At 54.8% G+C, this 25,455-nt stretch overlaps 1 protein-coding gene across 2 annotated transcripts; it reads left to right on the top strand.

Annotated features, from left to right (window-relative positions):
• The first annotated feature begins 2,861 nt into the window (after positions 1-2,861).
• On the top strand, positions 2,862-25,286 carry CDC42EP4 (CDC42 effector protein 4). 2 transcript variants are annotated; one of them, XM_036835768.1, is made up of 2 exons: positions 2,862-3,001; positions 22,481-25,286. In XM_036835768.1, the coding sequence occupies exon 2, from the start codon at positions 22,601-22,603 to the stop codon at positions 23,675-23,677; it is 1,077 nt and encodes a 358-aa protein (XP_036691663.1). In that variant the 5' UTR covers positions 2,862-3,001; positions 22,481-22,600; the 3' UTR covers positions 23,678-25,286. The 2 variants fall into 2 exon arrangements, with proteins under 2 accessions (XP_036691663.1, XP_036691664.1); XM_036835769.1 differs by lacking the exon at positions 2,862-3,001 and adding an exon at positions 3,798-4,015.
• The last annotated feature ends 169 nt before the right edge of the window (positions 25,287-25,455 follow it).

The following is a 25,455-nucleotide window of genomic DNA, read 5'->3' as shown; positions in this document are numbered from 1 at the left end:
GCCATCTCAGGAGGATAAACGAGACCCAGCGAGCTCATTGGGGGGTTACTAAACACGGCTCAGTTCCGACCCGCACTGGGGATTCAGACACCAATCAGACACCATCTTGTTCCCAAGGATCCCATGGGGACAAGTTGTTTTATTCTCTAGGCGCACTGGCTGCCCCAGAGCCCTGACGTGTTAGTTCCTCTCAGGGTGGGTGAGGGGGTGGGTTCACCGTGCCTGGAGCCAGGGGCAACAGAGCCCCCAGAGGTGGCCTTTGCAGCACATAGTGGAGGGCCTTGCCCTGAGCCCCAGGCCCTCTGCCAGTGGCCTGGTATCCTGGGGATTTTCCCAGGTTGCACTGCAGAGGTTGCCCAGGCCCCAAGAAAGGGCCCCAGGTGATTCCCAAGAACAGGGAACCAAGGAATGAAAGAGCCTCTGCCCAGAACAGTGGGAGTGAAGGGCCCAGGGAGGGGGCAGGGCCTCAGGTCACCGAGGGTCCACCCCAAACTGTGCTGACATCGGGGCCCTGGTGACACCCTGAGGTGTCCATCCAAGACCTTCTCATCTAACCTCGGGAGAAGGAAATTCAGGGGGTGGGGGACTCAGAATATCTGATATGGGAAGTCATAGAGCATTTGTGTGAGAAGGAGCCTTCCAGAAAGTGACAGGACCTGCCCCGCGTCATGCTTTATGGCAAACACCAGACCAGAGTGAGTGAGGTCTTCCAATTCCTCTATAAGGGAACAGGATTAACCAACATAACTGACCCTGCTAGGGTTGGGGCCAAATTATGCGAACCAAAGTGCTCAGAACCCTAGCGTTCTAGTGTTCACAAAGGCTGGGATGTGTGTGTTTGGGGTGGGTGGACGGCTGTGGGAAGGCAGGCCCGGGCAGCTGCGAGGATCACGCACGCCCAAGTCCCACGGGCAGGTCCCAGCAGCTAGAACAGGCAGAGACACACGTCCCGGCCTGAAGGCTTACAGGTCAAGTTCCACCAAAGGTGCAGTTAAGACCTCAAATCCTCCTCCAAAGTCAGGGGCTTGGAACTTGCCAGAAATTTCAAAGTAGGTATTCAAGCTTCAAGTTTTCCATTTTGTTAGTTTCCTCTGATTATCTGTAGGCAGCTCTAGTCTGAAAGCTCGAAGCAGAACTTAGCCTCAGCAAAGGCCACTCGAATTTCACAGAACTGGGATTCCAACCATGAGAAAATTAGCATTTTGTTTTTATTTCATTTTTTTAATTGAAGTATAGTTGATTTACAATGTTGTGTTAGTTTCAGGTGTATAGGAAAGTGTTTCAGATATATATATATATATATTTTTTTTTCAGATTCTTTTCCCATATAGGTTATTACAAATATTGAGTATAGTTCCCTGTGCTATATAGTAGGTCCTTGTTATCTATTTTATATATAGTAGTGTGTATATGTTACTCCCAAATTCCTAATTTATCCTTCCCGGCACTTTCTTTCAATCAAGCCTCCCTGCCAGTGTGCTAGCAATGCAGTGGTGACCAGTCTCTAGAAGCATCTACTGAGCTCCTTCCCGGAGCAGCCTGTAACCACTGAGGGCATCCTGAGGGCAGGGATTGGACTTAATTCACCTTTATCCCCAAAGGCAAACTTCAATGAATGTTCAATGTTTGTGGAAGGAGCCTCAGATGCAAAGCATTGAATTCGAATAAGGAGTGAAGAATTACAAAGTCTTTGTCCTGGAGGTATGCTAAATTGATAATCTAATTGGGAAGGGCAAACCCCAGACACCTGTTAAAGGAGAGCCAATTACTAACAGCTACACCTAAAGACAAAATAATTGGTTAACAATGGAGGGAAAGAGAAGGGGTGGGGGGAGGTGCCTCAGAGAATCAGGAAAGTTTTGGGGGACAGATAAGACTTCAGCTTTAATTTCAGGTGGAAGGGACCTCAGACACCAGCAATGGGGGAGGGTTTACTGGGAGCCCTGTCTGGGAAGGTACCAGCCCAAAGGGACCCACTGAGGGGTCCCACTGAAGGTCAGTGGGAGGGAGACTGGTGGCCTCTGCCACCCGGATCCCCTTAAAATAAAAACCCAGGTGAGGGAGCTGCTAACAGCTAGGGAGCTTTCACTTTGTGCTGTGTACTCTCCTGGGCCACTTTATTAGTAACGATCATTTACCAATGGAAGTTATTCCTCTAAAAAGATTCTCATAGGATTCAGGCCGCGGGTCTCAGGAGTGCATCGCCCTTGAGGTTCACTTGGAGCGGAACTCAGTTTGGGAGGCTATTCAGGAGGCAAGGGACACAGACGTGGGAAAGCAGGAGAATCAAAGACAGGCCACCCGGCCCAAACCCTTCTTACACCCACTCCGGGCCCACTCCGGGCCTGGCCTCGGAGGCCTGGCCCCCACGTCGTTTCCAGTTAAGAGCCCGGGAGGGAATCCACGACCCAGGCGGCGCCGACCCTGGGGGCTTCCATCTCCCTCGTCCTGGGTCGGGGAGGGACGGAGCAGAAAAGCCCCGGGGCGGGGGCTAGTGTTGTCTGGTCACTGCTCGGAAGGGGGAAGACCTTCAGGAGGGTCTCGTGCTAGGCCCCCGGGGGGAGTCGCGCCCCTGACCCCGTGGCCCCAGGTTGGGAGTGGGGGGATCAGGGCCGGAGCACAGCCAGGCGGGGGCGCCCCGGGGCAACGGTCCCCACCGGCCCGGGTCCAGGCTGGCCTCCCGGCCCGAACCGCCCCACACGAAGCTCTCGGGGTCTCGGGCTTTCTGATTTGAACCGCGGAGGCCAAGCGGCCCGGCTGAGGTTCCCAACCGCCATTGGCTGCGGCGGCGCGGTGACATCAGCGCGGAGGGGCGCGGGAGGGAGGGCGCGGGAGGAGCCTGGAAGGGGAGTGTCCGAGAGGCTCCCAGCCCCGAAAGCCCGAGAGCCGGAGGGAAACCGACGCCGCGCGGACATGGGCCGCCAGCCCCGGCGCCTCGCGGAGCCCACGGAGGGGAGAGCGCAGCCGCGCCGGCCCGGCGCTCGCGTCTCTGCGGACCCAGGTAGGCGACGGGCACCCGCCTCTGGCCGTGACAGCCACCTGCGCCCTGCGGGGCCTGGGTGGGCTCGGTTGGGGGACCTTGAGCCCCCCTAGGGAGCAGAGGGGATTGGAAAAACCGCGATAGGGGCGGTGGTGGGGGGGAGCGGGGCAGAGCTCCCCACTCCTGCGCCCGCCCCGTGTGGCAGGGCTGGGGCCCGGGCGCGTGCGGGGCGGCCCGGGTGTCTGGGGCCGGGGCCACGCACCCTGTGTCCGCGCAGAGCGGGGCTGGGGAGGACGCGGTGGCAGAGAGTCCGGCGAAATCCCGCTCCCAATCGACTTCCTCTCCCCAGACTGGGATTCGCCGGTGCCGCCCCGGGCGCGGCTGGGGGTGGGGATGAGGGTGCGGTGGGACGGGGGACCCGGCTTTTATCGTTCCACTCCTTTGCCCGGGTGTGTGTCGCTGGGGGCAGGAGCGCAGCCCTCGGCGGCGCGCGGCCCGCGGTCTCCCCGAGGGGGGCGTGAGTGCACAGAGTACTCCATGAATAAGAATCGGATTATTCGCCAGTAGTGGCGGAGGCGTGTACACTAGCTCTCGTACGCGCGCTGCAGCACACGCCGCCCAATGTCACCGGGCCGGGGAGAAGCGGGGCGCAGAGCTGCCTGGAAAGGGAACGGCCGAGGGAACAAATGCTCCCTCTCCACCCCTCCCTCCCCGCCCGGCCCCCGCCCCGCGCGCCCGCCTCCTCGGGAGACCCGGAGGCCGAGGCGGGGGGAGGCCGAGGCGCCGACCGGCGGGGTGGGGCCGCTTCCGAGCCCGGGAGGGGGCTACGCGCGGGACCCGGCGGAGCGCTCCCGGCCTGGCCACGAACCGGGAGCGGTCGGTTAATGATTTAATCGCCCGCTTGGGGCGGTGGAACTGGGATCGGCCGTCTCTAGCTCCGGCCCCTCCCTGGAGCGCCCCCCATCGGGGGCACAAAACTGCCCCCCTGCCCGGGCCGCGTCCCGGTGAGCCACTCTGCGGGCCGGGCCGCCGCCGGTGAGTGCTGAGCGGGCATCCGGAGCGAGGGCTGGAGGGCCGAGGCTAGGCGGGCTTCCTGGGGGAGGCCGGAGCCTGAGCCGGGGCGTGTGAGCGTGCGTGCGTGCGTGTGTGTGTGTGTGTGTTTGAGTGTGAGTGAGAGAGAGAGACTGGGGGAGGGGTGCTCTCTGCTAACTCAAACCAGATTCCTTGTTTCCCGATGAGACGCCGCAGCCTGCGCTTTGGAAGTTTTCTTTTTCTCCCCGGGAGAATGGAGGGGAAATACAATGCTTTTTCTTTCCTTCTTGCAGCCCCTTGCAATCTGACAGGCTCCCACGTCCCTGGGCTGCGTCCACAGTGCCTATTCTTTGCTCTCTATCTGAGCGGTTGAACGGGGCAAGGGTCCCTGAGCTGTGTGAAGCCCCCTGCTCCTCTTTAGGGTGTTTGGGTGCTGGGGGGGCGGCAGGAGTCTCCCTCATCCTTACCCCCAGAGGCCATCTGGACCAGAGCAAGCTCTCCCCATCCAGCCCGCGTAAACAATGAGGGGCCCGGTTACAGGAGGGCCTCCAGCAATGCAACTTCTTTTGCACAGTCTGGGTTTCTAATAACTCCCCACCCCCTCGGCCCCCTTTCTGAGGCCGGGGTGGAGGAGGGGACCACCGGCAGGATGGACTGAATTTTAAGAGAACAAAGAACAGGGCACAAAGGAAGGGGGAAGCCGAGCTGTGGATTTCCCCCAGGAATGGGGAGTTTGCTGGACCGGGGCTGGACTCAGCCAAGCCTCTAGGTGGCCCCAGGGCTCCCGAAGCAGTAATGGGGCACCCACTCGTGACTTGGAAGGCTCCATCCCTGGGGGGAAGCTAGGACCCTGTGTGAGTCTGGGGGTGCCTGTGGGTTCCAGCTTACATCAGCTGCCCTGTGTGCGCTGCCATGTGATTGACCGATTAGTGTGGTTTATCTCCTCCGAACTTGGACTCTGCCCCTCTAGTCCTTGGGGACAGCTGCTCCTTCCTACAAACGGGGGGTTCAGTGAGCCTTGGGAGATACCCAAGCGGGTTCTCCTGGTCTTCCCAAGGATCCCGGTGACCCCTGCAGGGACTGAAAATAAGCCAGTGGTTTGGGGTCTCAGCCCCTCTGCCATCTCCCTGAGTTCCTGGAGCCCCTGCTCACTGATGACCCGTAGCTCCCGTGACACTCCGTAGCTCAGGCCTGGACTTTGAGCATTCCTTCCGTTTTTCTGGGATTCCCACCTTTCTCTTTCTTGACGCCCCTCTTCCATTTCCCTCTCATTTCTCTTACCCCCGCCCACTCACCGATGCTCATTGCAGTCCGATGTACGGACACACCCAGCCTGCTTCTGTCCTGCTGCCTCTCGGAACCCAACGGTCCAGCACTCACAGGACTGGAGACCAGGGAGCCCCCAGCACGTGAGAGTCGAGTCTACAAAGTGGGGAGGTGGGGATGGGCAGATGTTGACCCGGGAGAGGGCTCTTAGACCCTTCTTCGCACGCCAGGAACTTTCCCAGCAGGGCCTCGGGTTGGCTCCGGTTCAGGGATCCTACCCGCCTCCACCTTTGGAGTGGTTGATTGATTTCTGCGGCCAGGACAGGCTGTGCCCAGGTGTGGCAGGCAAGGTGTTCGCAGCTGGCCACCCCTCTATCGCCCTCTTCCCTGCCCCCTGTCCTCTGATTTGGAAGGTGGGAATGGACACGGCTCAGAGGCCGGAACGGCCAGACTCGCTGTCGGGCTGTGACTCCAGCCTCCTGTGGCTGAAGCTTCCGCAGGCTCGGAGGATCTTGTCCCCGTGGGAGGAGGGAGGAGTCTTTCCCTTGGAGGAACAGGATCTGGGCTGATGCCAGAGATAAGGCTTGGGGGCGGAGGGAGAGGGGTTGAGCAATCTGGCCCTGGAAGCTGAGAGAGCTGGCCCGGGCCTCGGCCTTCTGACCTATGTACTGGAGGCTTTTCCTCAACCTTGGGAAAAGGAACCGAGCCCTGGACCCTTCTGGCAGAGTGTGCTGAGGGCCAGCACCTCGGGGGTGCTCCGGAAGGCTGGGCCCCTGCCAGCCTGCTCTGGACAGGGAACTGGGGTGCGGGATTGTGCCGGGAGGGACTCGTGCGCATGACTGGGCCTGGCTCTTTCTTGGCTTGCAGGGTGTCGTGAAGGAAGTTGAGCCATGAGCATCCCGCATTCCCACTCACTGTGTCCCTGAAGCTCTAGCTTAAAATACAAGGAGCCTTGGGCTTCCTTCCAGTAATGTACATCAGAGTCTCCCCCAGGCACTGCCAGCTTGCAGCTCAGGACTCCAGGCCAGGGTGGCAGCCCCAACATCCAGAGCCCTCCTTTGCCAGCAACAGGGGCACTGGTGGTCTCCACTCAGCTTCCCAGACTGCAAAAGGGTCTCTCTTTTGGGCCAGGTGAGCACAGTTTGGGGTTACCCAGACTAAGAAACTGCTGGCATTTCCCCCTCATTCCTTCATCCCAGGGGCTGAGGGCATCTGAAAAGCCACAGTGCCAGGGCAAGAAAGATCCCTGGGGCTGTATTCAGGGACACCATCTCTTGCTCAGCCAGGGCTGCTCAGACCACCGTCTTCTGCCCTGGCCATCAGGGGTGACAGATGGTGTCAGCCAGGGCAGCCTCTAGCCTCTCTGGGAGAGTCTCTGGGTTTTTATACCTGCATCCAGGCAGTACTTGGGGTAACTGAACTTGGTCTGCAGACCCCAGCTTCGGATCTCCCCGATGTGACAGTGAAGCCAGGCTCTGTGTTCCGGTGTCTGTTCCCTGCCCTTCCTTCCTCTCCACACTCAGGTTTCCACTCCCTGCAGCCCTTCTGTGTTCCTCAGAATGTTGCCCTTGGCCCTGAGGCATCAAAAGGAGCCCCTGTGTTCCCCGCACCCTTGGGGTTTAAGGCTCAGTCAAATGGTGGGAGTAGAGAGCCAGAGGGAGCACAGAAGAAACTTAGGGCTGGCAGTACCATTTGTGGACACCTCTAATGAGAATCAGGTTAGGTCCAAAGGACCAGGCTATATTTTATTGGGAATTGGTCATGTTGAGATTTTGTGCATTATTTGTTGCTGGTAGCTGGTCCCCCAAATTCCCAAGTTTGCTAACCTACATCCTAGGGAGGAATGGGAGGGCTTTCTCTTTTCCCTCCTCCACCTCATCCACCGTATTGAACTGAAATCGGAAAGAGCTGAAGTCCTAAGAAAAGCCAGGCTCCTCCTCCCGCATCTTTAAAAGGTTAAAGAAGAGAGAAGGGAAGGCAGATAGGGAAAGAGACCAAGTCTCGGGGCTGCTCGATCCCACTGCTGGTCTGGATTACTATCTATAGCTGGGCTTCGGAAACCCGGAGGACACCCCCCGCCCCGCCCCGCAACAGTTCATCTTGGGGCCCCCAGGGACTTTGAAAGGGGTCAGCCTGGGAGCCTTTTGGATTAGGTGTCCTCAGGTGACACTGAAGGTATGTGTCCTCTTTGAACTTAGGGGGGTGACCGTGGCCAGAGTGTCACTGGGGATGCTGGAATTCTCCTACATTTCAAGGTATAGACATAGGGCACCTGCTGAGAAAGAACACGTTATAGCATCATTTTCGCAGCAAACACGTTAAGAATGCTCGTCCCTTATGCATCCTTGTGTAAGGGCTTTACCTGTGTTAGCTTATTTCATCCTCACAATAGTTCTAGGAAGTACACGGTATTATCAATGGCTTTGAAAAGTAATGAGGAAACCGAGGCACAGGTAACTTGCCCAGTGTGGCCCAGCCAGCTCGTGATCAGGGAGTCTGGCTCCAGGGTCCCCCAGGCTTGCACGTTCCCATCCAGCAGGGTCAAGATGGAAATTCACCAGCCTGCTCCAGAGCAAGACCAGATGCACCTGGCTCCCTCTGGCGACCCACTCCTCAGCTGAGCGCTGTGCTTTCAGTAGGAGCGAAGTGAAACCAAACAAGGTCGGGCCGATCTGATTTCAAGCCCTGCCTTCTGAGGCCCCAGGCAGGAGGGAGGAGCAGTGGGGCTCCCACCAGGCACCCCTTCCCTGGTTTCTGGCCGGGGAAACACAGACACAGACACACACAGACACACACAGACACACACAGACACACACAGACACACACACACACACACACACACACACACACACACACACACACACACACACACACACACACACACACACACACACACACACACACACACACACACACACACACACACACATCTCCAGGAAGAGCCCTGTAAACAAGCAAAGTTGCTGAATGCCCTTGAGCCACTGGCTCCTGGAGTCTTGGCTCCAGAGCTGTCGCTTCCTGTCACTCCCAGGTCACGGCTCACTCCTTTCCCTCCGGAGCTGTTGTAACTCCTGAGTAGTGAGGGGGGCTTTCTCCCTCCCCATCCAAAGCCTTCACTGCCATCCCTCCTGCTGCTTTCCTTCCTCTGGCCCAGAAGCACAGGGTTCTGGGATGAAGAGGGAGCTGGATGCAAGGACAAAGATGGCGGAGCAGAGCGGAGAGAATGGCCCATTCCCAGCCCAGGACGAGCAGGGGTTCCCAACAGGATGGACTTCCTAGGGGGGGGCGCCCATGGTCTATATTTCCCAGCGTTTATCTGTACTTGCCCTGGAGTGTGGGAGAGCCCAGACTCAGGATATTTTAACCCAAATGCTATGCAAAAGTGTTTGCCCCGTGGATGTTCATGCATCCATAACTTTCATCAGATCTTAGAGTCCAGCGCCCCAGTGATGCTTATGACACTCCCCTGATACACCTTTCGGTAAAGTGGGAAAAGCCCAGGGTTCAGAATCAGGCAGACTTCAACAGCTCTGTCCTTAGCAGCTGTGTGACTCGGGTGAAGCATTTCACTCTAAGCCTTAGTTTTCTTGTCTGCAAGATGGGGATGATGATGGTAACTCCAGGGGATTGTTGGGAAGAGTACATGTGATAAAGTCCTTCAAATGCCTAGGACAGAGTTATTACTTGCCCCGCAAAAGGCAGTTTAATCAAAATGAAGCAGCTAGCTTGGTACAGAGTAAAGGCTCAATGAGGTTCATTCCCTTTCTCATACTTCCTCTGTGACCCATGGTCCAGGGAGGTCCCTGAGCTCCATGGGTAGGATCTAAGATATCATTTCCCACTCTTTAAGCTAGACTGGACATTATATTTTCCAGCAATCAAAGGGTAAATTAATTATCCAAGCTACAGTGTGTTTTTCCCACAACTCAGCCTGTCTAAGTGACTGGTATCATTTTCCTAAAACCGTAAGAACTGTAACTTCTGAGATGGTTGAGAATTTCTGCATGAATCCAGTGGTGAGTATCATGATTAACAGAAATACCCCTAGAACAGCACCACTATCAAGAGGACTATAAAGCCAGGCACATAAAAAACTTTTAAGTTTTCTAGTAACCACATTTTTAAAAACTACAGACAGGTGAAATCAATTTTAATATGCTTAATTTAAGCCAGTGTGTCAAAAATACTGTCATTTCACCATGTAATCATAAAAAAATTAATGAGATATTTTACATTATTTTTTCGTACAAGGCCTTCAAAAATCCAGTGTATGTTTTACAACTATAGCACATCTCAATTTGGAGGCTAAATTTTATAAATAACCAGAATTTGGATTTCCTAAAATGTACAGCTAAAAAGGTAGATTCACACACTCAAGGTGTTTTAAACACACTTCAGGGGCTTCCCTGGTGGCGCAGTGGTTGAGAATCTGTCTGCCAATGCAGGGGACACAGGTCCAAGCCCTGGTCTGGGAAGATCCCACATGCCACGGAGCAGCTGGGCCTGTGAGCCACAATTACTGAGCCTGCGCGTCTGGAGCCTGTGCTCCGCAACAAGAGAGGCCGCGATAGTGAGAGGCCCGCGCACCGCGATGAAGAGTGGCCCCCGCTTGCCACAACTAGAGAAAGCCCTCGCCCAGAAACGAAGACCCAACACAGCCAAAAATAAATAAATAAATAAATAAAATTAAAAGAAAAAAAACTCATTAAAAAAAAACAACACAACATACTTCAGTTTTCCAATAACTGAATCAAGCATTAAATTTTCATTTAAAATAATTAAAATGAAAGAAAATTTAAAAATTCAGTTCCTTGGTGGCACTAGAAATATTCCAAGCATTCAACAGCCTGATGTGATTAGTGACTACTGTGTTGGATGACTTAGGTTTTGAACAGCACTGTAAATGCCAGGAACAGAGATCCTCATTGTCAGTAGTAGTATTCAACATTATGTTGGCAAGTGTAGCAAATTTAACGAGATAAGAATGAGGAATGGGGGAGGCAGAATTATTAGTTGCAGATGATGGGCTGGTCTACTTGCAAAGCCCGAAAGATTTAATTATACGGTTGATTAGGGTGTGTAAGATAGTACAAGCTTAGTACGGTGGCCATTAAAGAGAGATAAATCTTATTTATTTTTTCTTATACATTTATTTATTTATTTATTTATGGCTGCATTGGGTCTTTGCTGCTGCGCACAGGCTTTTCTCTAGTTGCGGCGAGCAGGGGCTACACTTTCTTGCGGTGCAAGGGCTTCTCATTGTGGTGGCTTCTCTTGTTGCGGAGCATGGGCTCTAGGCACATGGGCTTCAGTAGTTGTGGCACGAGGGCTCAGTAGTTGTGGCTCGCGGGCTCTAGAGCGCAGGCTCAGTAGTTGTGGCGCACAGGCTTAGTTGCTCCGCGGCATGTGGGATCTTCCCAGACCAGGGTTTGAACCCGTGTCCTCTGCATTGGCAGGCGGATTCTTAACCACTGCGCCACCAGGGAAGCCCGAGATATAAATTTTAAAATTGTAGCTTTCCCTTATGCCAGCTACAACCAGTCAGAAGATATAGCTACATAAAATGGGCAGGGTACAAAACGCTTTCACAACGAGAGGCCATAAAATAACTCAGAATAAACTTGACAAGACGTGTGTAAGGCTTGTAGGAAGAAAAACCATAAAATTTAACGGAGAATGTCTAAAAGACTTGAATAAATGGATATGAAGGCATGATGTTGTGATAAAGTCACTTCTTCCCAAATTAATTTATTGTTTGCTTTCAATGCCAATGTAATTCCATCAGGATTTCTTTTGGAACTTAATAAAATGTTTCTAAAGTCCATCTGGAAGACTAACTGCATTAGAAAAGACAAGACATTTTCAGAGAAAAGTTAGTGTAGGGATATTATTCTACTAGATACTCAAAACATATTTTACAGAGTTGACGGTATAGACCTGGTTTAAGAATAAACAGAGATCAATAAGCAGAAAAGGAAGTCTGGAGAAACCGTGGGAAGTATCTATATATATCTGATGAAGGTAGCATTTGATTCTTTACTCATATTTTATAGCAGTTTTATACAGAACCAGTAACTATACTGTTATATTTTAATTTCTTATAAAATTGTGGGTCATTTAAAATAGATAAGCCACAGACATCTTTGTATTTCCTTTTAGTATTTTTTCTCCATGAGTAGTTTTTCATTGTTACCTTACCTAGTCGTTTTAGAAGAAGTGAATATTTTCATAAAACTCGGGAGTGGGGAAGGTCTTTGCTTCATAGTACTAAAGCCAGAAATTGTAAAACAGATTTGACCGTGTAAAAATTAATAAGCACTCTATGGAAAAGAAAACAACAAAATCACCACATTGAAAATGGGCATATGATACATTTGCAGAGATATTTGCAAAATATAGTCAACCTTTTTTTTTTTTTAATAATATGATGAAAGTTTTTATTATTTATTTATTTATTTATTGGGTGTGTTGGGTCTTCGTTTCTGTGCGAGGGCTTTCTCTAGTTGTGGCGAGCGGGGGCCACTCTTCATCGCGGTGCGCGGGCCTCTCACTATCGCGGCCTCTCTTGTTACGGAGCACAGGCTCCAGGCGCGCAGGCTCAGTAGTTGTGGCTCACGGGCCCAGTTGCTCCGCGGCATGTGGGATCTTCCCAGACCAGGGCTCGAACTCGTGTCCCCAGCATTGGCAGGCAGATTCTCAACCACTGCGCCACCAGGGAAGCCCCTAGTCAGCATGTTTAAGAGGCTTCATATTTAAAGTCATACAAATCCATTGGAAAAGGTGAAGCCTCCTCGCCCCCGCCCAAAAAATGTGCTGAAGCCTTCAACAAGCAATTCACAGGGGAGATAGCATTTTTTTTGAAACGCTCACCCTCTTTAGTAACAGAAGAAATGAAAATTATAAGTTTGAGGGTGGTGGTGATTGTGGTTTTGTTGTTTTCAATTCAGCTGAGGACACAGTAACGTCTGTTATTGGACACCATCATCCTGTGTTGGTTAGACTGTGACTTGGTAAAACCTTCTGGAGAACAAGTTAAGAAGGAGAAACAAAAGTAATTTTACTCACTTATAAGTAGGTATCCTCTGGAAATAAGGACTTGGACAGACTTAGCTGGAAGGCTATTTGTTACAGCGTTTGAACAAAACTGAAACAACCTAGCATTCATCAGTGGTCTGCTGGATGTAAAACTGAGGCTATTAGGTCTTAATCTAAAATAGTGTAGCATTATTTATGAACATGTAACGATTTTCACTCAAACGTGAACAATGGTTGGCTTTATTCATCCCTCTACAATGGAAAGTGCTGCTTGTATTAAAAAAGAGGGAACGTGTCTAAATCAGCACAATCCCAGAGAAGTAGCACACAAGTCCCTTATATAATTTACAGTTTGAATAGATAACATTTTAGAAAGTAAAAAGAGATAGGTGAAATGAACACTTTCCTTAACCCAGCATATTCCAAATATTATCATTTTAACAATATTTAAAAATGAGCTATTTTGCATTCTCTTTCAAGTCTAAGCCTTTGAAGTCCAGTGTATATTTTACCCTTTAGCGCATGTCAACTTGGACATTTCAAGTCCTCCATTTTGGGGGCACATTTCAAGTGCTCCATAGCCGCCTCGGGCTGGGGGCTGCCATATTGGACGGTGTAGGCGTACATTATTTAATAACCCCTAGAGAGCGGCAGAAGAGTGGGCCTCGTTAAGTTCTGTAGTTCACCCTGTGAGCCCCGCTCCGACAAGAGCCCAGTGTCCTGATTACCGGGAGTGAGTTCATCCCCCCTCCCCCCCACCCAGCAATACTCCTCTCCTGCCCCCCAACAGGGATGCCTGGACAGTGGACATTGGCTTGTGCTGTGGAAAGCATGTAGTGAGATTGGGGCTTTGTTCACTTTCCCTTCCCCGGGACCTGCCCAAGTGTGGCTGAACAGGGGCACCCTTGGGCCAATGAGCCCAAGGTCTAGATCGGCTGGCAGGCAGGGAGGGTGGAGCGAGCACCGGGCAGCCAGCCTGGGAGGTTTTAGGAGAGGGCAGGGGTCAAGGTTCTGGCCTTCCTTTTTGGCAGCTGGAACCATCAAGAAACACAAGATGGAGATGGGAGCAGGACAGGCATGAGAAACACTTGAGGTGGGGCTTTGTGCTGGGCCCACTGTTAACTTTGCTGGGCGAGTCCTGGCTTCTGCTTCAGGGTGGTCCTCCCCACCTCTCACCTCCCGGGGAGTCAGAACATTGGGAGGGTCCTCAGAGCAGGAAGCTGGGATGAGATCTTGTGTAAGGAGGAGCCCATCCGAACCGTCCCCGGGAGCAGGTCTCTGATGGGGGAGTCAGTCAAGTGAGTCTTGGTCCCAAGGTCTCATCTTAGATGAACAGCTTCCCTAATCCCACCCTACTCCCACCCCTCCGTCCACTGCATGTTCTCAGCTGCGGACATCCGAATAAGCCAGAGAGCATCACCTCATACAGAAAAGCTTGTGTTCCAAGGTCTGCCAGAAATGGGCTCACACCACCATTTAGTAGCTGGGAGAGTGAGCGAGGGCATTCGCTCCGTCTGAGCCTCAGTTTCTCTTTACGATGGAGGCAATCGTGACACCCTCCTTGCAGGGTCAGAGGCACAAATTTAACGATGTCGCCGCACAATGCCTGGCGTGCAGCAGGCACCCAATAAATGAGAACTGCTGACAGCACTGCTACTTCTGCATTACTGGTGGTCAGCCAGTGGCTGGAGCATGGGGGTGTCCTTGTGTGACCCCGCCCCTTCTCGTTTCCTCTGCTCTTTTGTAGCCATCAGGAGAGCTGAGCTGGGGCGGTGGAAGCAGCAGAGACCGAACCTTCACCTGCCCAGGGTACCACTGGGGGATGGCCATATGGGAGGCTGGCCTCCAGCTTAGGGCTTCAGTGTCGCTGGAAATTGGCCAGTCTCCGGGGTGGGGGTGTGGGGATGGTTATTTTGCATCTGCTCAGTTGCGGAGGCTCAAGCAGCTGTTGGGAAGCTGGTTCTTTTGGGGGGTCCTAAGCTCCCTATTTCCCCTGCCACCAGGTTTTATAATAGACTGCCTACTTTCTCCTCCCAAACAACTTAAAAATAAAACGAGGATGTGATAAACTTGTCCATCTGGGGTAGATGCAGATTTAGGGGGACGAGAGAGAAAGAGAACAGACCTCGATGGGAGATTTTTCGATATGAGAGTGTGTGGTCTGAGCCCTGCGCTCCCCCGCCCGGCCCCCACCTGGCGCCTTGTATGGGCTGCAGCTGCTGGACCCTGAGAACTTGAGAGTTTAAAGCTGGTTTGGAAATTAAGATTTTTTTCCTTAAGCCTTTGATGCTTTGGGATTTTTACTATTATTATTATCCAAACAGCACTACCACATTAAAGGAAACTTAAAAAGAAAAAAGCCTGATTTCCTCTCAAGCCTGACATCACTCCTGAATTTCTCTGCCTGCCCTTTTGCCTTTATTCGTGAATGCGTATGTGTGTGTAGTTTGTGATCACTGTGTGTAAACAAGCCTAAATTCTGCCTTTTTTCCTTCCACTTGATGTCGTTTGGTAAACAGTTTCCCATGTCCTGCGTGGTCTTCATAGACCCTGCTTTTCATGCCTGCAGGATAATCTGTTGAGTTAATGGCTCCTAGTTTTCTCAACCATTTTCTTCTTGTTGGGTGTTAGGTTGTTTCCAGTCTCTTGCTATTATGAATAAGGCTTCAGTGGCTGTCTGTGTTAGGGACTTTTTTCTGCTTTGAGATAGTTCCATAGGGTAGGTTTCCCACTGCGGGCACTCCTGAATCACTCTTGACTGAAAGCCTGTTCAGAGAACCTGCCGTAATTGCCGATGCCCCAAGCTCACCCTGTCCTGGGACCGTTGTCTCTGAGCAGCCTTTGATCCCTGTTTTTTCTTTTCTTTTTAAATTAATTTATTTTTTATTTATTTTTTTTTGGCTGCGTTGGGTCTTTGTTGCTGCGCGCGGGCTTTCTCTAGTTGCGGCGAGCGGGGGCTACTCTTCGTTGTGGTGTGCGGGCTTCTCATTGCGGTGGCTCCTCTTGTTGCGGATCACAGTCTCTAGGCGCGCGGACTTCAGTAGTTGTGGCACGTGGGCTCAGTAGTTATGGCTCGTGGGCTCTAGAGCGCAGGCTCAGTAGTTGTGGTGCATGGGCTTAGTTGCTCCGCAGCATGTGGAATCTTCCCGGACCAGGGCTCAAACCCATGTCCCCTGCACTGGCAGGTGGATTCTTAACCACTGCGCCACCAGGGAAGCCCCGGTCCCTGGTTTTGTACCACTCTCCCTGCCTGGTGGCACCTAGTACCTGCTGTTCGGTGGGAGGGAAGTCCTTCCCCTCCCCTTTCCAAGCTCAATGCCACCAAGATGGTAACAGACACAAGAAGGTCTAGCCCGGTGCCTGGCAGTGAGTCAACCCCCATGGTATCTGCAAAGGACCTTTAGAGATTGGGAGACAGGGGACCTGGGCGCCGGTGCCATCTGGGCCCCTCACCAGCTCCTTGGCCTTGGGCAAGTACTTTTCTCCACCCCAGTAGCCCAGTCAAGGCCACCGGGCTGGATAATCTCTGGGTGTCCTCTGTCTCAGTCTTAGGAATCTCTGAAGTTGAAGGCAACATGGATGCCTCCGTGGGAGTCACGTGACATTATGGGTACCGTATTGTGACACCCGGAGGGGTGTGCAAAAAAATCCACTGACATGTGAGAAGAAAACACCAGAACTTCTATTTCATATATTGACTTTCTTTAAAAGAAGGAAAGCTAAAACATATTCGTTGCTGCATGGATTGACAATAGCCATGTATATAAGCTATAAAAGATATACGTGTGTGTGTGCATAAATTACACGCTCCCTGTTTTGATGTGTGGAGGCCCCCGTGCTTTGGGTCCTGCGGGGCTATTTTAGTGGCTGGAGCCCGGGTGTGGGAATAAAGCCTTCCATCCATGACCCAGGGCAAATCTCTGAATTTATCCTCTCCATCTCTGAGTGTGGTTGCTCCACACCCAGGTATTTTAAGGCGATATTTGACACAGATACACAAGTAGTACAGGAGTTATAATAGTGATATTTCACGTTTCTATCCTGGGCTTTTTTTTTTTTTTTTTTAATTTAATTGTGGATATTCAGGCTCAGATTATTTTAAGACGGTGCTTCCTACCATCCTGGTGCAAAAGGGCACTTTCAGATATGAGAGGGCTTGTGACAGTGTTAGTGAAGGAACTAAAAGATTCCAAGTATACTGAAGTCAGCTAAAAATAACCACACAGCCCCCACTGAAGTTCCTCCTGTTCTGTGTAACAGTGTGCATCAAAGCACCCACAGTTCTCATCCTTTCCCTCTGCTGCCCATCAGCTGTTGGAATGAAACAGTCTTCCCCTTTCTCTGGGACTCCTTATCTTCACAGGATAAGGCTGGGGAGCATTCCAGAAAGCGCTGGATCTTTCTCTGGCAACAGAAGCCAGAGCCCCTAACCTCTTACAGGGCATCGTGGCCTGCGTCGCGCTGCGTTTCTTGCACAATCCCCTGCAGCCTGTTGTTCCAGCTGACACATGTTGTGTAGCAGAATGCTTCCCCCGTTTTGGCAAAGTCAAGTTCTTGCTGGTGGCAGAAAGTTGGTTGCACCCCGAGGGAAAGGTCCCTGGCCTGCTGGGTGAGACGCACCCCTGGCAGAGGACTCCTGGGCTCGAGCTCCCCTTTGAGTCTGCCCTCCCTCTCCTCCCCTATCCGGGCCCTTAGCTCCTGGTGTCTCCACCTCCAAAACCTGCCCCGGATGTGCCCCACTCTGTCCATCTCCTTAACCACACCCTCGTCCTGGCCCCCATCCTCTTTGCCCTGAATTCTTGCTTCCCCTCCTCCGTGCCTCCAATCCAGCCACTGCCATGGGAACCTCCAAACACACAGATGGGATGGCTTCCTGCTTAGGGAGGTTTCCTTTGGTACCTAGAACGCCATCCAAACTCCGGCCTGGGCTTCCTGGGAGGGCCCTGTGTGACCTGGCCCCTGGGTTTTCATTCCGTTCCTCAAACACAAGCTTGTTCCCACCTCAGGGCCTTTGCACATGCTGTCCCGCTGCCGGCATGTTCTTGGCATGCCTGGTTCCTTCTCATCACTCGGTTCTCAGAGGGGGCCTCCCACAGCCCATAACTCCCACGCTCACTCTCCCTCCTTTCCCCCTTGACCCTGAGGACTATGAGATACTGTTTTATTCGCATGTTTACAGCCCCGCCGCCCACCCACCCACGCTCACACCACAAGCATGCCCAGGAAGGCTGGGCTTGTCCGCCTCGTTATATTCACTGCTCTGTCTCCAGGGCCCAGAAGAGTTATGGGAAAATTGGTGGGTGTGCAGTAAGTCAGTGAGTGAGTGAATGAATGAATGAATGAATAAGGGAACGAAGCCACTTGTATCCAATCCAAGCCACGACTGAAGTCATTGTGTCAAATGCCACGTTGCTGGGGGCTGGAATCGGACGGGATGGGTGGTGCGAAGGGGACGTGGTGAGGGAGGGGCTGGCTGCCCGGTGGCCGTGGCAGTGGGCATTGAGGCACGTGTGCTCTGTGTAGCAGGTGAGCTTCCAGGTCAGCTGCACGGTGGGAGGCCTGCTTCGCTGCCCCGGGAGAGCTCAGGTCTGTCTGGGAGCTGCTGGGCTGGCTGAGGTGGGAGGGCACTGCTCTCTGGACGGCCCGCCGGGGGTGGGGATGAGGGAGGGTCCAGGCCAGGGCTGTCCTCTCTCCCCGGAGCTGAGCTGAGCTGTGGGTGTAGTTACTGTCAATCCAGCCGGGGGCCTGGCCTTGCGGGGAGAGCTCCTCGCCCCTGGCTTACAGGAATGTTCTGTGGTCAGTGGGCCAAGGGTAGCGGAATCTGATTCCAGCAGAGGCTGGAGAGATGCGAGTTGCTGCTCCGTTTTCCCTTGCTCTGCCAGGAAAGGGGGATGTGGCTTCCGGGGTGGCGGGGTCAGGGAGTCCCGCCCAGGCGGGCTGTGGGGAGTTGCTGCCCCGTCATCTGGCGGCCTGTTTTAGCCGCTTCCCCAGAGCTGAGTCACAGGGCTTAGCCACGCCCCCTCCCGAAGCCGCGGCTCCCTGTGGCCCGGTCCCTTCCCGGGTGGGTGCTCAGGGCCCCCCGAACGGCCCCCAGGACTGGCCCAGGGCACCTGCTCGTACTTGTACTCAGAGTTCCACCTCCTCACCCCCAAACTGCTCTCTGTTCAAAGCTTAGGGTGACAGTGTCATGAGGGTACCATAAAACCAAGGATTTAAAACAACCCGGTGAGTGAGCTCTTGCCAGCCCTGAAGCCTGGCCTGTCCAGCCTGAGCTCTAGCTGTAGGGCCCCAGGGCTGCTGCAGCCCCTCCTTGCTGGGCTGGGGGACCAGTGGGTGACTCCATCTGGGCCCCGACTCTCAGGACTCGGGACATTTTCATGCTGGATACTGAAGATGGTTTGGTTTTTCACAAGCCACAAAGCCTCGTTCCCACCCCCAGGGAGCGAGACCACAGATGGCAGATAACCGCTGGCCGGACCTGCTCTACCTTCCTGGGCTGTGGGGCTGTGCAGGGGCCCAGGGACCTCCCTGCCGGCCCCTCTTATCCTGATCTCGAGCTCTACCCTCGAGGACGTGCCAGGGGTGGGGGCCCTTCTGTCCTGTAGCCGCGATGGCCAGGATGCCTGGTCCCTGCCGGTGGCCACAGGGGTCTGCGCCATCTCTGCCGAGCCCTGGGTAGCTGGGCCTGCGGTTTCCCTTTCTGTTCTTTTTAATAAGCACTTAAAATCCGGGAAACCACAGCGCCTGACGCTTACTGGCTCTGGGGATTCCTGCCGTTGCTTTGAAACCCTTACGCAACTCTGGAGCTTCATGTCACTGATCCCACAATTCGAATCCTTTACGTTCCCTCCCTCCCTCTCTTTTTTTTTTTCTTTCTTTTTTTCATTTTTCTTTCTTTCTTTTCTTTTTTTAAATTTGTTTGTTTTTCTGTTCACCTGGTGAATAGTATGCGTTTTATTTTCACATGTGCGCGCTCACTCCAGGGCAGGGTTTCTCAACCCAGGGCAGTTTTGCCCCCCAGAGGACACTTGGCACGTCTGGAGACATTCTGGTTGTCACAAGCAGGGGAGGCATGCTACTGGCATCTGGTACGTAGACGCCAGGGATGCAGCAGAACATCTTACAATGTGCAGGACGGCTCCCACAACAGAGAATTCTCTGGCTAAAAGGTGTCAGCAGTGTCAGAATCTGCTCCAGGGTAATACAGGAATCTTCTCAAGGCAGCGGCCAGGCTTCTCCTTTCTCTGGACTCTTCCAGCCAGAAGTGGGGAGGGTAACTGACCGGAGATGCTACCCACCAAAGGCCAGAAAGAGGCCTGGCTTGGGGCAGAGAGAGCACTGGACCCGGAGACCGGCTTCCACCCCAGCTCTGCTCTTACGCACATACATCTGGATAAGTCACTTTGCTTCAGTGAACTTGTTTTCTCATCTGGAAAATGAAAGAGCTGAAGGACACAGGATTCTGTGACCAGAGCCAGGAGCTGAACTGCAGGCAGGTTGAAGATGTGGACCCTTTCTATTCTTGCTTCACTGCCCTGGTGGCAGCAGAAGCCCGAGGGATTCTCCAGTACCAAGAGTGCCTTAGAAACCTGGTTTGATTTTCTTCTATGCCGAACGTGTCTGAGGCCGACTCACTCCATCCTCCTTTTCTCTTGTTTAGCCAAAGAGAGTTTTCCCCAACGTTGGCCTGAGAGCCCATGGCTCGCCCAGAGGGTCACATATGGTGACTCTCTCCTGGAGCAATGTGGAGGGGATGACCCTAAGGCCAGTACTTTTCACGTGTCTAGTTTAGGCGTCAGCAAACTATGGCCCAAATCTGGCCCACCACTTGCTTTTATATATAAAGTTTTATTGGGACACAGCCATGCCCATTTGTTTATATACGGTCTACTGCTGCTTTCCTACCACTGCGAAGATGGAGCTGAGCAGCTGGGACCAAGACCATATCAGTCATGAAGCTGAGAATCTTTGCTGTCTGGACCTTTATGGAAAACGTTTGCCAAAACCTGGTCTAGCTGTTCCGTGTCTTAATTGTTTAGAAGTTAGATCCCAGGGCATGGGCAGGAGCGAGGGGCCAGGTCAGAGGTAGGGGAAGTGAACTTTCCTGAGGGTCTGGGGGGAAGGAGGAGAGTGAGGAGGGGGAGCTGACCGACTGTAGTGGGTCATCTCAAGGACTTTCAGAGGAGTCCTCACCTGACTCCACCCAGCCGGGCTCACCTGTGTGGCAGGTGAGCCCCGGTGCCTGGCTCCCGCCACCCTCCTCTGCCCTGGAGTGACAAGTGCTGTGACTGCCTGGTGGTTGGGGGGGACCATCTGGCTGGGCATCAGCAGCAGGACAAGGAACAAAGAACGAGAGCGTGGGGAGGGGGTTAGAGGGCACAGAGAGGTCAGGCTGGGAGCGCTGGAGCCGGGCTGTAGGCTGAAGTGACCTTGTCCTTGGGCTCAGGAAGGCAGAAAGGGAGCAACCAAGGGGCTGGGGTGGAGGTGGGGGGTAGGAGGGAGGTGCTGACCTTTCAACAGGTGTTTGAGGACCGACTGTGCCATGCACTGCTGGACGGGATTCAGTGGCGACAGGCCCTTTGGAACCCTCCGGAAGCGCATAGTCCAGTGGGAAGATGACAGTCGAGCCGAGCCGGCAGTGGTAGAATGACAGAGCCAGTGCCTGCTGGGAGCAAGGACGTCCACAGTGCTGGGGGTCGGGCAGGAGGTGGTCGGGAGGTCTCACCCAGGCTAAAGCAGCTTTCCTGGAAGAAGTGACAGCTCAGCTGAGCCCTGGAAGACGTTGGGTGAGCCAGGTGACAGGTGTTCTAGCAGGGAGCTGTGCATGTCCAGCCCTGGAGCCCGGGAGACGGCAGCTCAGGGCCAGGGCGGACCGCAGGGGTAGGGGAGCAGCGAGGAGTGAGGCAGGGACTGGGTGTCCGATCGGGGGGTCTGCACTGGGGGGTCCTGGTCGGGTTTTGATTTAGCCAAAAGGTGAAGGATGGGGGAAGGGGAAGCAGGGCCAACTGGGATGTGGTGGCCTAGCTTAGGGCAGCATCGGGGGTGAGGAAGAAACCCGGTGGGACATCCTGGGTTGCCCTTGGCAATGGGGAGGATGGGCCTGGAATGCGGGGGCCGTTGAGAGCTGTGCTGTTAGCAGGACTGGTGGCCCAGGACCACCACCCCCTCACCCGCCAGCCTTGGTTAAGTCCCTGCACCCACCTCACCCCACTCTGCTCAGCCCTGTGCTGCTGGGTTTAGCACTGGGGGCTGGTTTGGCTTCAACACTGGACTTCAACTTGGCCTTTGCCAGGAGCTGCATGGGTGGTACCTGCCAGGAGATTTCAGAGGCTCTCCCGGCCTCCCTGCTGAAGTTCTTTGGTTCAGGTTAATCACCTGGGGGTCTGCGTTCCCAGGGCGCCTCGGCCATCTAGGGTTTAGTCTCTGCCTCCCTGCACCCCTAGTGACTGAAGACGCTGGGAGTTTCCCAGTCTTGGTCTCTGAGAGGCGGGGAGGGTGGATCCTTGGCAGAGAGCTCGGGGCTGCACTGTGGAGATGTCGCAGGCAGGATCCTCACCTCGGGGCACCCACCAAGGGCTGGAGGGCCGGGGAGCTGGTTCTGTGGGTCCCGGCGGCTCCACCCGATTCTGATTCAGAGAGCGAGCTGCCGCCCACGTCTGTGGAGGTGCCAGGCAGCGCCTCCCTGGGGCCTGTGCCGTCCTCTCCCTCCTCTAAGAACCATGACTCAGACTGAGGTGTCCACTAACTCCACAGGGGCTGAGGTCAGGCAGCCGGAAGAACTAACTTACAGCGTGGCTCCGGACTGGTTGTTGGCTGGAGTCACGTCTCTCCGGGTCGGCTGCCTGGAGCTGCCTGTGTACCCTCTGCCTCTAGGGGCGCCCTGGTTGCGGGGTGCGGGAGGCATTGTCCTGTAGAAGAAGCATCTCTCGCTCAGGTCTCAGGGAGAGCGTGCCTGTGGCTACTTGAACTCCAGAGAGCGCTGGCCTAACCGGAGAGCCTGTGCGTGGGGAAATAGGCAGGGTTATGAAATTGACTGCCCGCTTATTTCACACGGTTTCATTTTGGTAGGAGAGCAGAGGTTTAAATGACAACAACCCCTGGGCAGATGGGCTTTTGTGCTGAGCGGACAGCCGGGTTAACCCTTTCCCTGCTGTTCTCTTCTTGCAGCCCTATGATCTCCTCCTTATCGCCCCCTCCACCCGCCGGACTTCAGATCTGACCTCAGATCCGCCTGCTGTCTCTGGAGGGGACCCCCTCCCCTCCCCTCCCCACCCCACCCCCGGCAAGATGCCGATCCTCAAGCAGCTGGTGTCCAGCTCCGTGCACTCCAAGCGCCGCTCCCGAGTGGACCTCACGGCCGAGATGATCAGTGCCCCGCTGGGCGACTTCCGCCACACCATGCACGTGGGCCGGGCGGGGGACGCCTTTGGGGACACCTCCTTCCTCAACAGCAAGGCTGGGGAGCTGGACAGCGAGTCCGTGGACGAGCAGGCCGCGGCCTCCTCGTCCTCCAAGCGCGGCCTCCTGGCCCGGAAGTTCCGAGGCAGCAAGCGGTCACAGTCAGTGAGCAGGGGGGACCGGGAGCAGAGAGACGTGCTGGGCCCCCTGCGGGACTCGGCCCTGTTCGTCAAGAACGCCATGTCCCTGCCTCAGCTGAACGAGAAGGAGACCGCCGAGAAGGGCTCCAGCAAGCTGCCCAAGAGCCTGTCCTCCAGCCCCGTGAGGAAGGCCAGCGGGGAGGGCGGCCCGGAGGAGGCGGTACCTCGGCGGAATGGGGCCTCCGCCCCCCACTCCCCAGACCCCCTCCTCGACGAGCAGGCCTTCGGGGACCTGGCGGATCTGCCCGTGGTTCCCAAGGCCAGCTTCGGGCTGAAGCACGCCGAGTCCATCATGTCCTTCCACATCGACCTGGGGCCCTCCATGCTGGGCGACGTCCTCAGCATCATGGACAAGGCCGAGTGGGAACCGGAGGAGGAGGAGGAGGAGGAGGAGGAGGGGGAGGTCGGTTACCATGGTGACGAGGACCCAGCAGGCAGCCCCGCCCAGGCTCCCCCGACGGTGGCGGCAGCCCCGCCCCTGGCAAGGCAGGAAGGCGCGGGGGGCCCGGACCTGCCCGCGCTGCCCTCCCGCGCCCTGCAGGAGGAGGGCTGGGCGGCGGTGGCTCCCAGCCCCGGCTCGGCCCGCAGCGTGGGCAGCCACACCACGCGGGACAGCAGCTCCCTGTCCAGCTGCACCTCGGGGGTCCTGGAGGAGCGCAGCCCCGCCTCCCGGGGGCCGGACCGGGCCCGGGCCGCTGTCCCGAGGCAGCCGGACCCCGAGTTCTCCTTCATGGACGAGGAGGAGGAGGACGAGATCCGAGTGTGAGGCCGGCCGGAGGTAGGGGCTCTTGGCTTTGTCTCCTCCCTGACCCCCGCCTCGCAAGGTCGGCCAAGAGCCTGGCTGCGGGCCACAGACAGACCCTGGACCTCACGGATGAGGGGCGCTGGCCGAGCCTGGGGGCCCACGGAGGACCTGGAGCTGGCTCGGGTGCCTGACTTCTTCGCACGCCCTGCCCTGCCTGAGCTCGTAGGACAGGGCTGTGTTCTCGCAGCAGGAATCGGCTTTCCTCTCCCGGCCTCCAGTGGATGCCCGCCGTCAACCTGAGTCCCTGCCACGTGCAGCAATAACAGGGCAGCCAGGGGCGGCCCAGGGGTGCCAGGGCTAAGGACACTTGACCTGCCTCTTTACTCCTGGCGTTTCTGTTGTGACCGCCGGTGGCCGCCGGAAGAAACGCCTGTGACAGGTCACAAGTCCCGGCCCCTCCCTCCTCCATCCCCAGCTCCTGCACGGGGAGCCCCTCGGAGGAAAGGCGGACCGAATGTGTACACTCAACGCCACGCCTTCCGCGGGGTGAGAACAGGATGCAGAACGGAAGGAAGGCCCCGGGGCATCTTGAGTTTTCAAGAGGGGGCCCTTGCAGGATGACACTAGGACAGGCTGCAGCCCTTCGCTCAGTCCCTCTGGGTTTGTTTGTTCTTGTGTTTAAATCTTTTTAGAGCAGTACCAGCAACGGTGTTTGTAGACCCGCCACCAGAAGGAAAACGAATCCTTTTAGAAAACCTTTATACTAAGTGCTTCCAAACTTTATTTAGAACTGTATGGGGTGGAGGTCTGTGCGTGTCTGTCCTCGGCCCCCTCCCCCATAGCTATTAACAACAACAGGCAGCCAGTGTAGAAAATTTCTGGAAAATGATTATTAAAAAAAAATGTCATTCCTATGGGGGGATAAAACCTCTTTTGACTGGCTTGTTCCCTCCTCCACCGCAACCCCCGGACTGACTACTTCCCTTTCCTTTCCCAGGCCTCTGCCAGCGGAACCCCCTTCCCCACTTCTGAGTCAGTGGTCCTGAGGGTATAGGGTTGCCAGATTTAGCAACAAAACAAAACAAAAACCAGAATGCTGAGTTACATTAGAGTTTCAGGCATGCAAAGGATAATCTTTTAGTGTAAGTATGCCCCATGCCATATTTGTAATACACTCATGCTAAAAAATTAGTTGTTGTCTTTCTGAAATTCAGATTTCACTCTGCGCCCTTAGAACCCCACCCAAGGGGATTGAGTGGAGGTTGGGTGCGAGCCCCCAGGATTCACGGATGATGATTTTTCTGTCCTGGCAACAGGCTGACTCACCTTCTCCTGTCCCCTTGTAGCCAGTGGAGGGAGGGGGACGGACAGAACTGCCAGGGGGTCCAGCCAGGGCTGGCGGCGGGTGTAGCTGCCCTAACCTCCTGAGTTTTGCCAGATCCGGACTCAGACACTACCTTAGTTCTTGAATTGGGTGCCCACTGGTTTCCTGCCATGCAGCCTCTGCCAGCTGCTGCCCTTGAAACCCATCTAGACAGCAGTCAGTTCCAGATTCTAAACTGTATATTTTTTTTTCTGTGAAAATGTTAAAACAGCAAGGAAACATTAAAATAAAAGGCCTTACAGCATGCCTGGTGTCTCTGTTTTTGGGGGGGGGCGGTGGATAGGGGTGAGGGTGCAGATTCAGGGTGCTGGGGCTGCCCGAGCCCCGACGGCACTCGGGGGCCTGAGGTGGCTTCTCTCTCTGTCTCTTTGGGGCCCGCCCCTCCTGCACTGCTCTCCAGCTTCTGGAAGGACAA

The sequence above is a fragment of the Balaenoptera musculus genome, chromosome 20 (genome assembly GCF_009873245.2).
Source record: "Balaenoptera musculus isolate JJ_BM4_2016_0621 chromosome 20, mBalMus1.pri.v3, whole genome shotgun sequence".
In the NCBI taxonomy this organism is placed as follows: Eukaryota; Metazoa; Chordata; class Mammalia; order Artiodactyla; family Balaenopteridae; genus Balaenoptera; species Balaenoptera musculus.
Note: the sequence above shows the minus strand (reverse complement) of the source record. Positions and strands in the feature narration are given on the sequence as shown.

What these genes read in the sequence shown, in the direction of transcription:
- CDC42EP4 (XM_036835768.1), top strand. Translation starts at nt 22,601, where the DNA reads ATGCCGATCCTCAAGCAGCTGGTGTCCAGCTCCGTGCACTCCAAGCGC.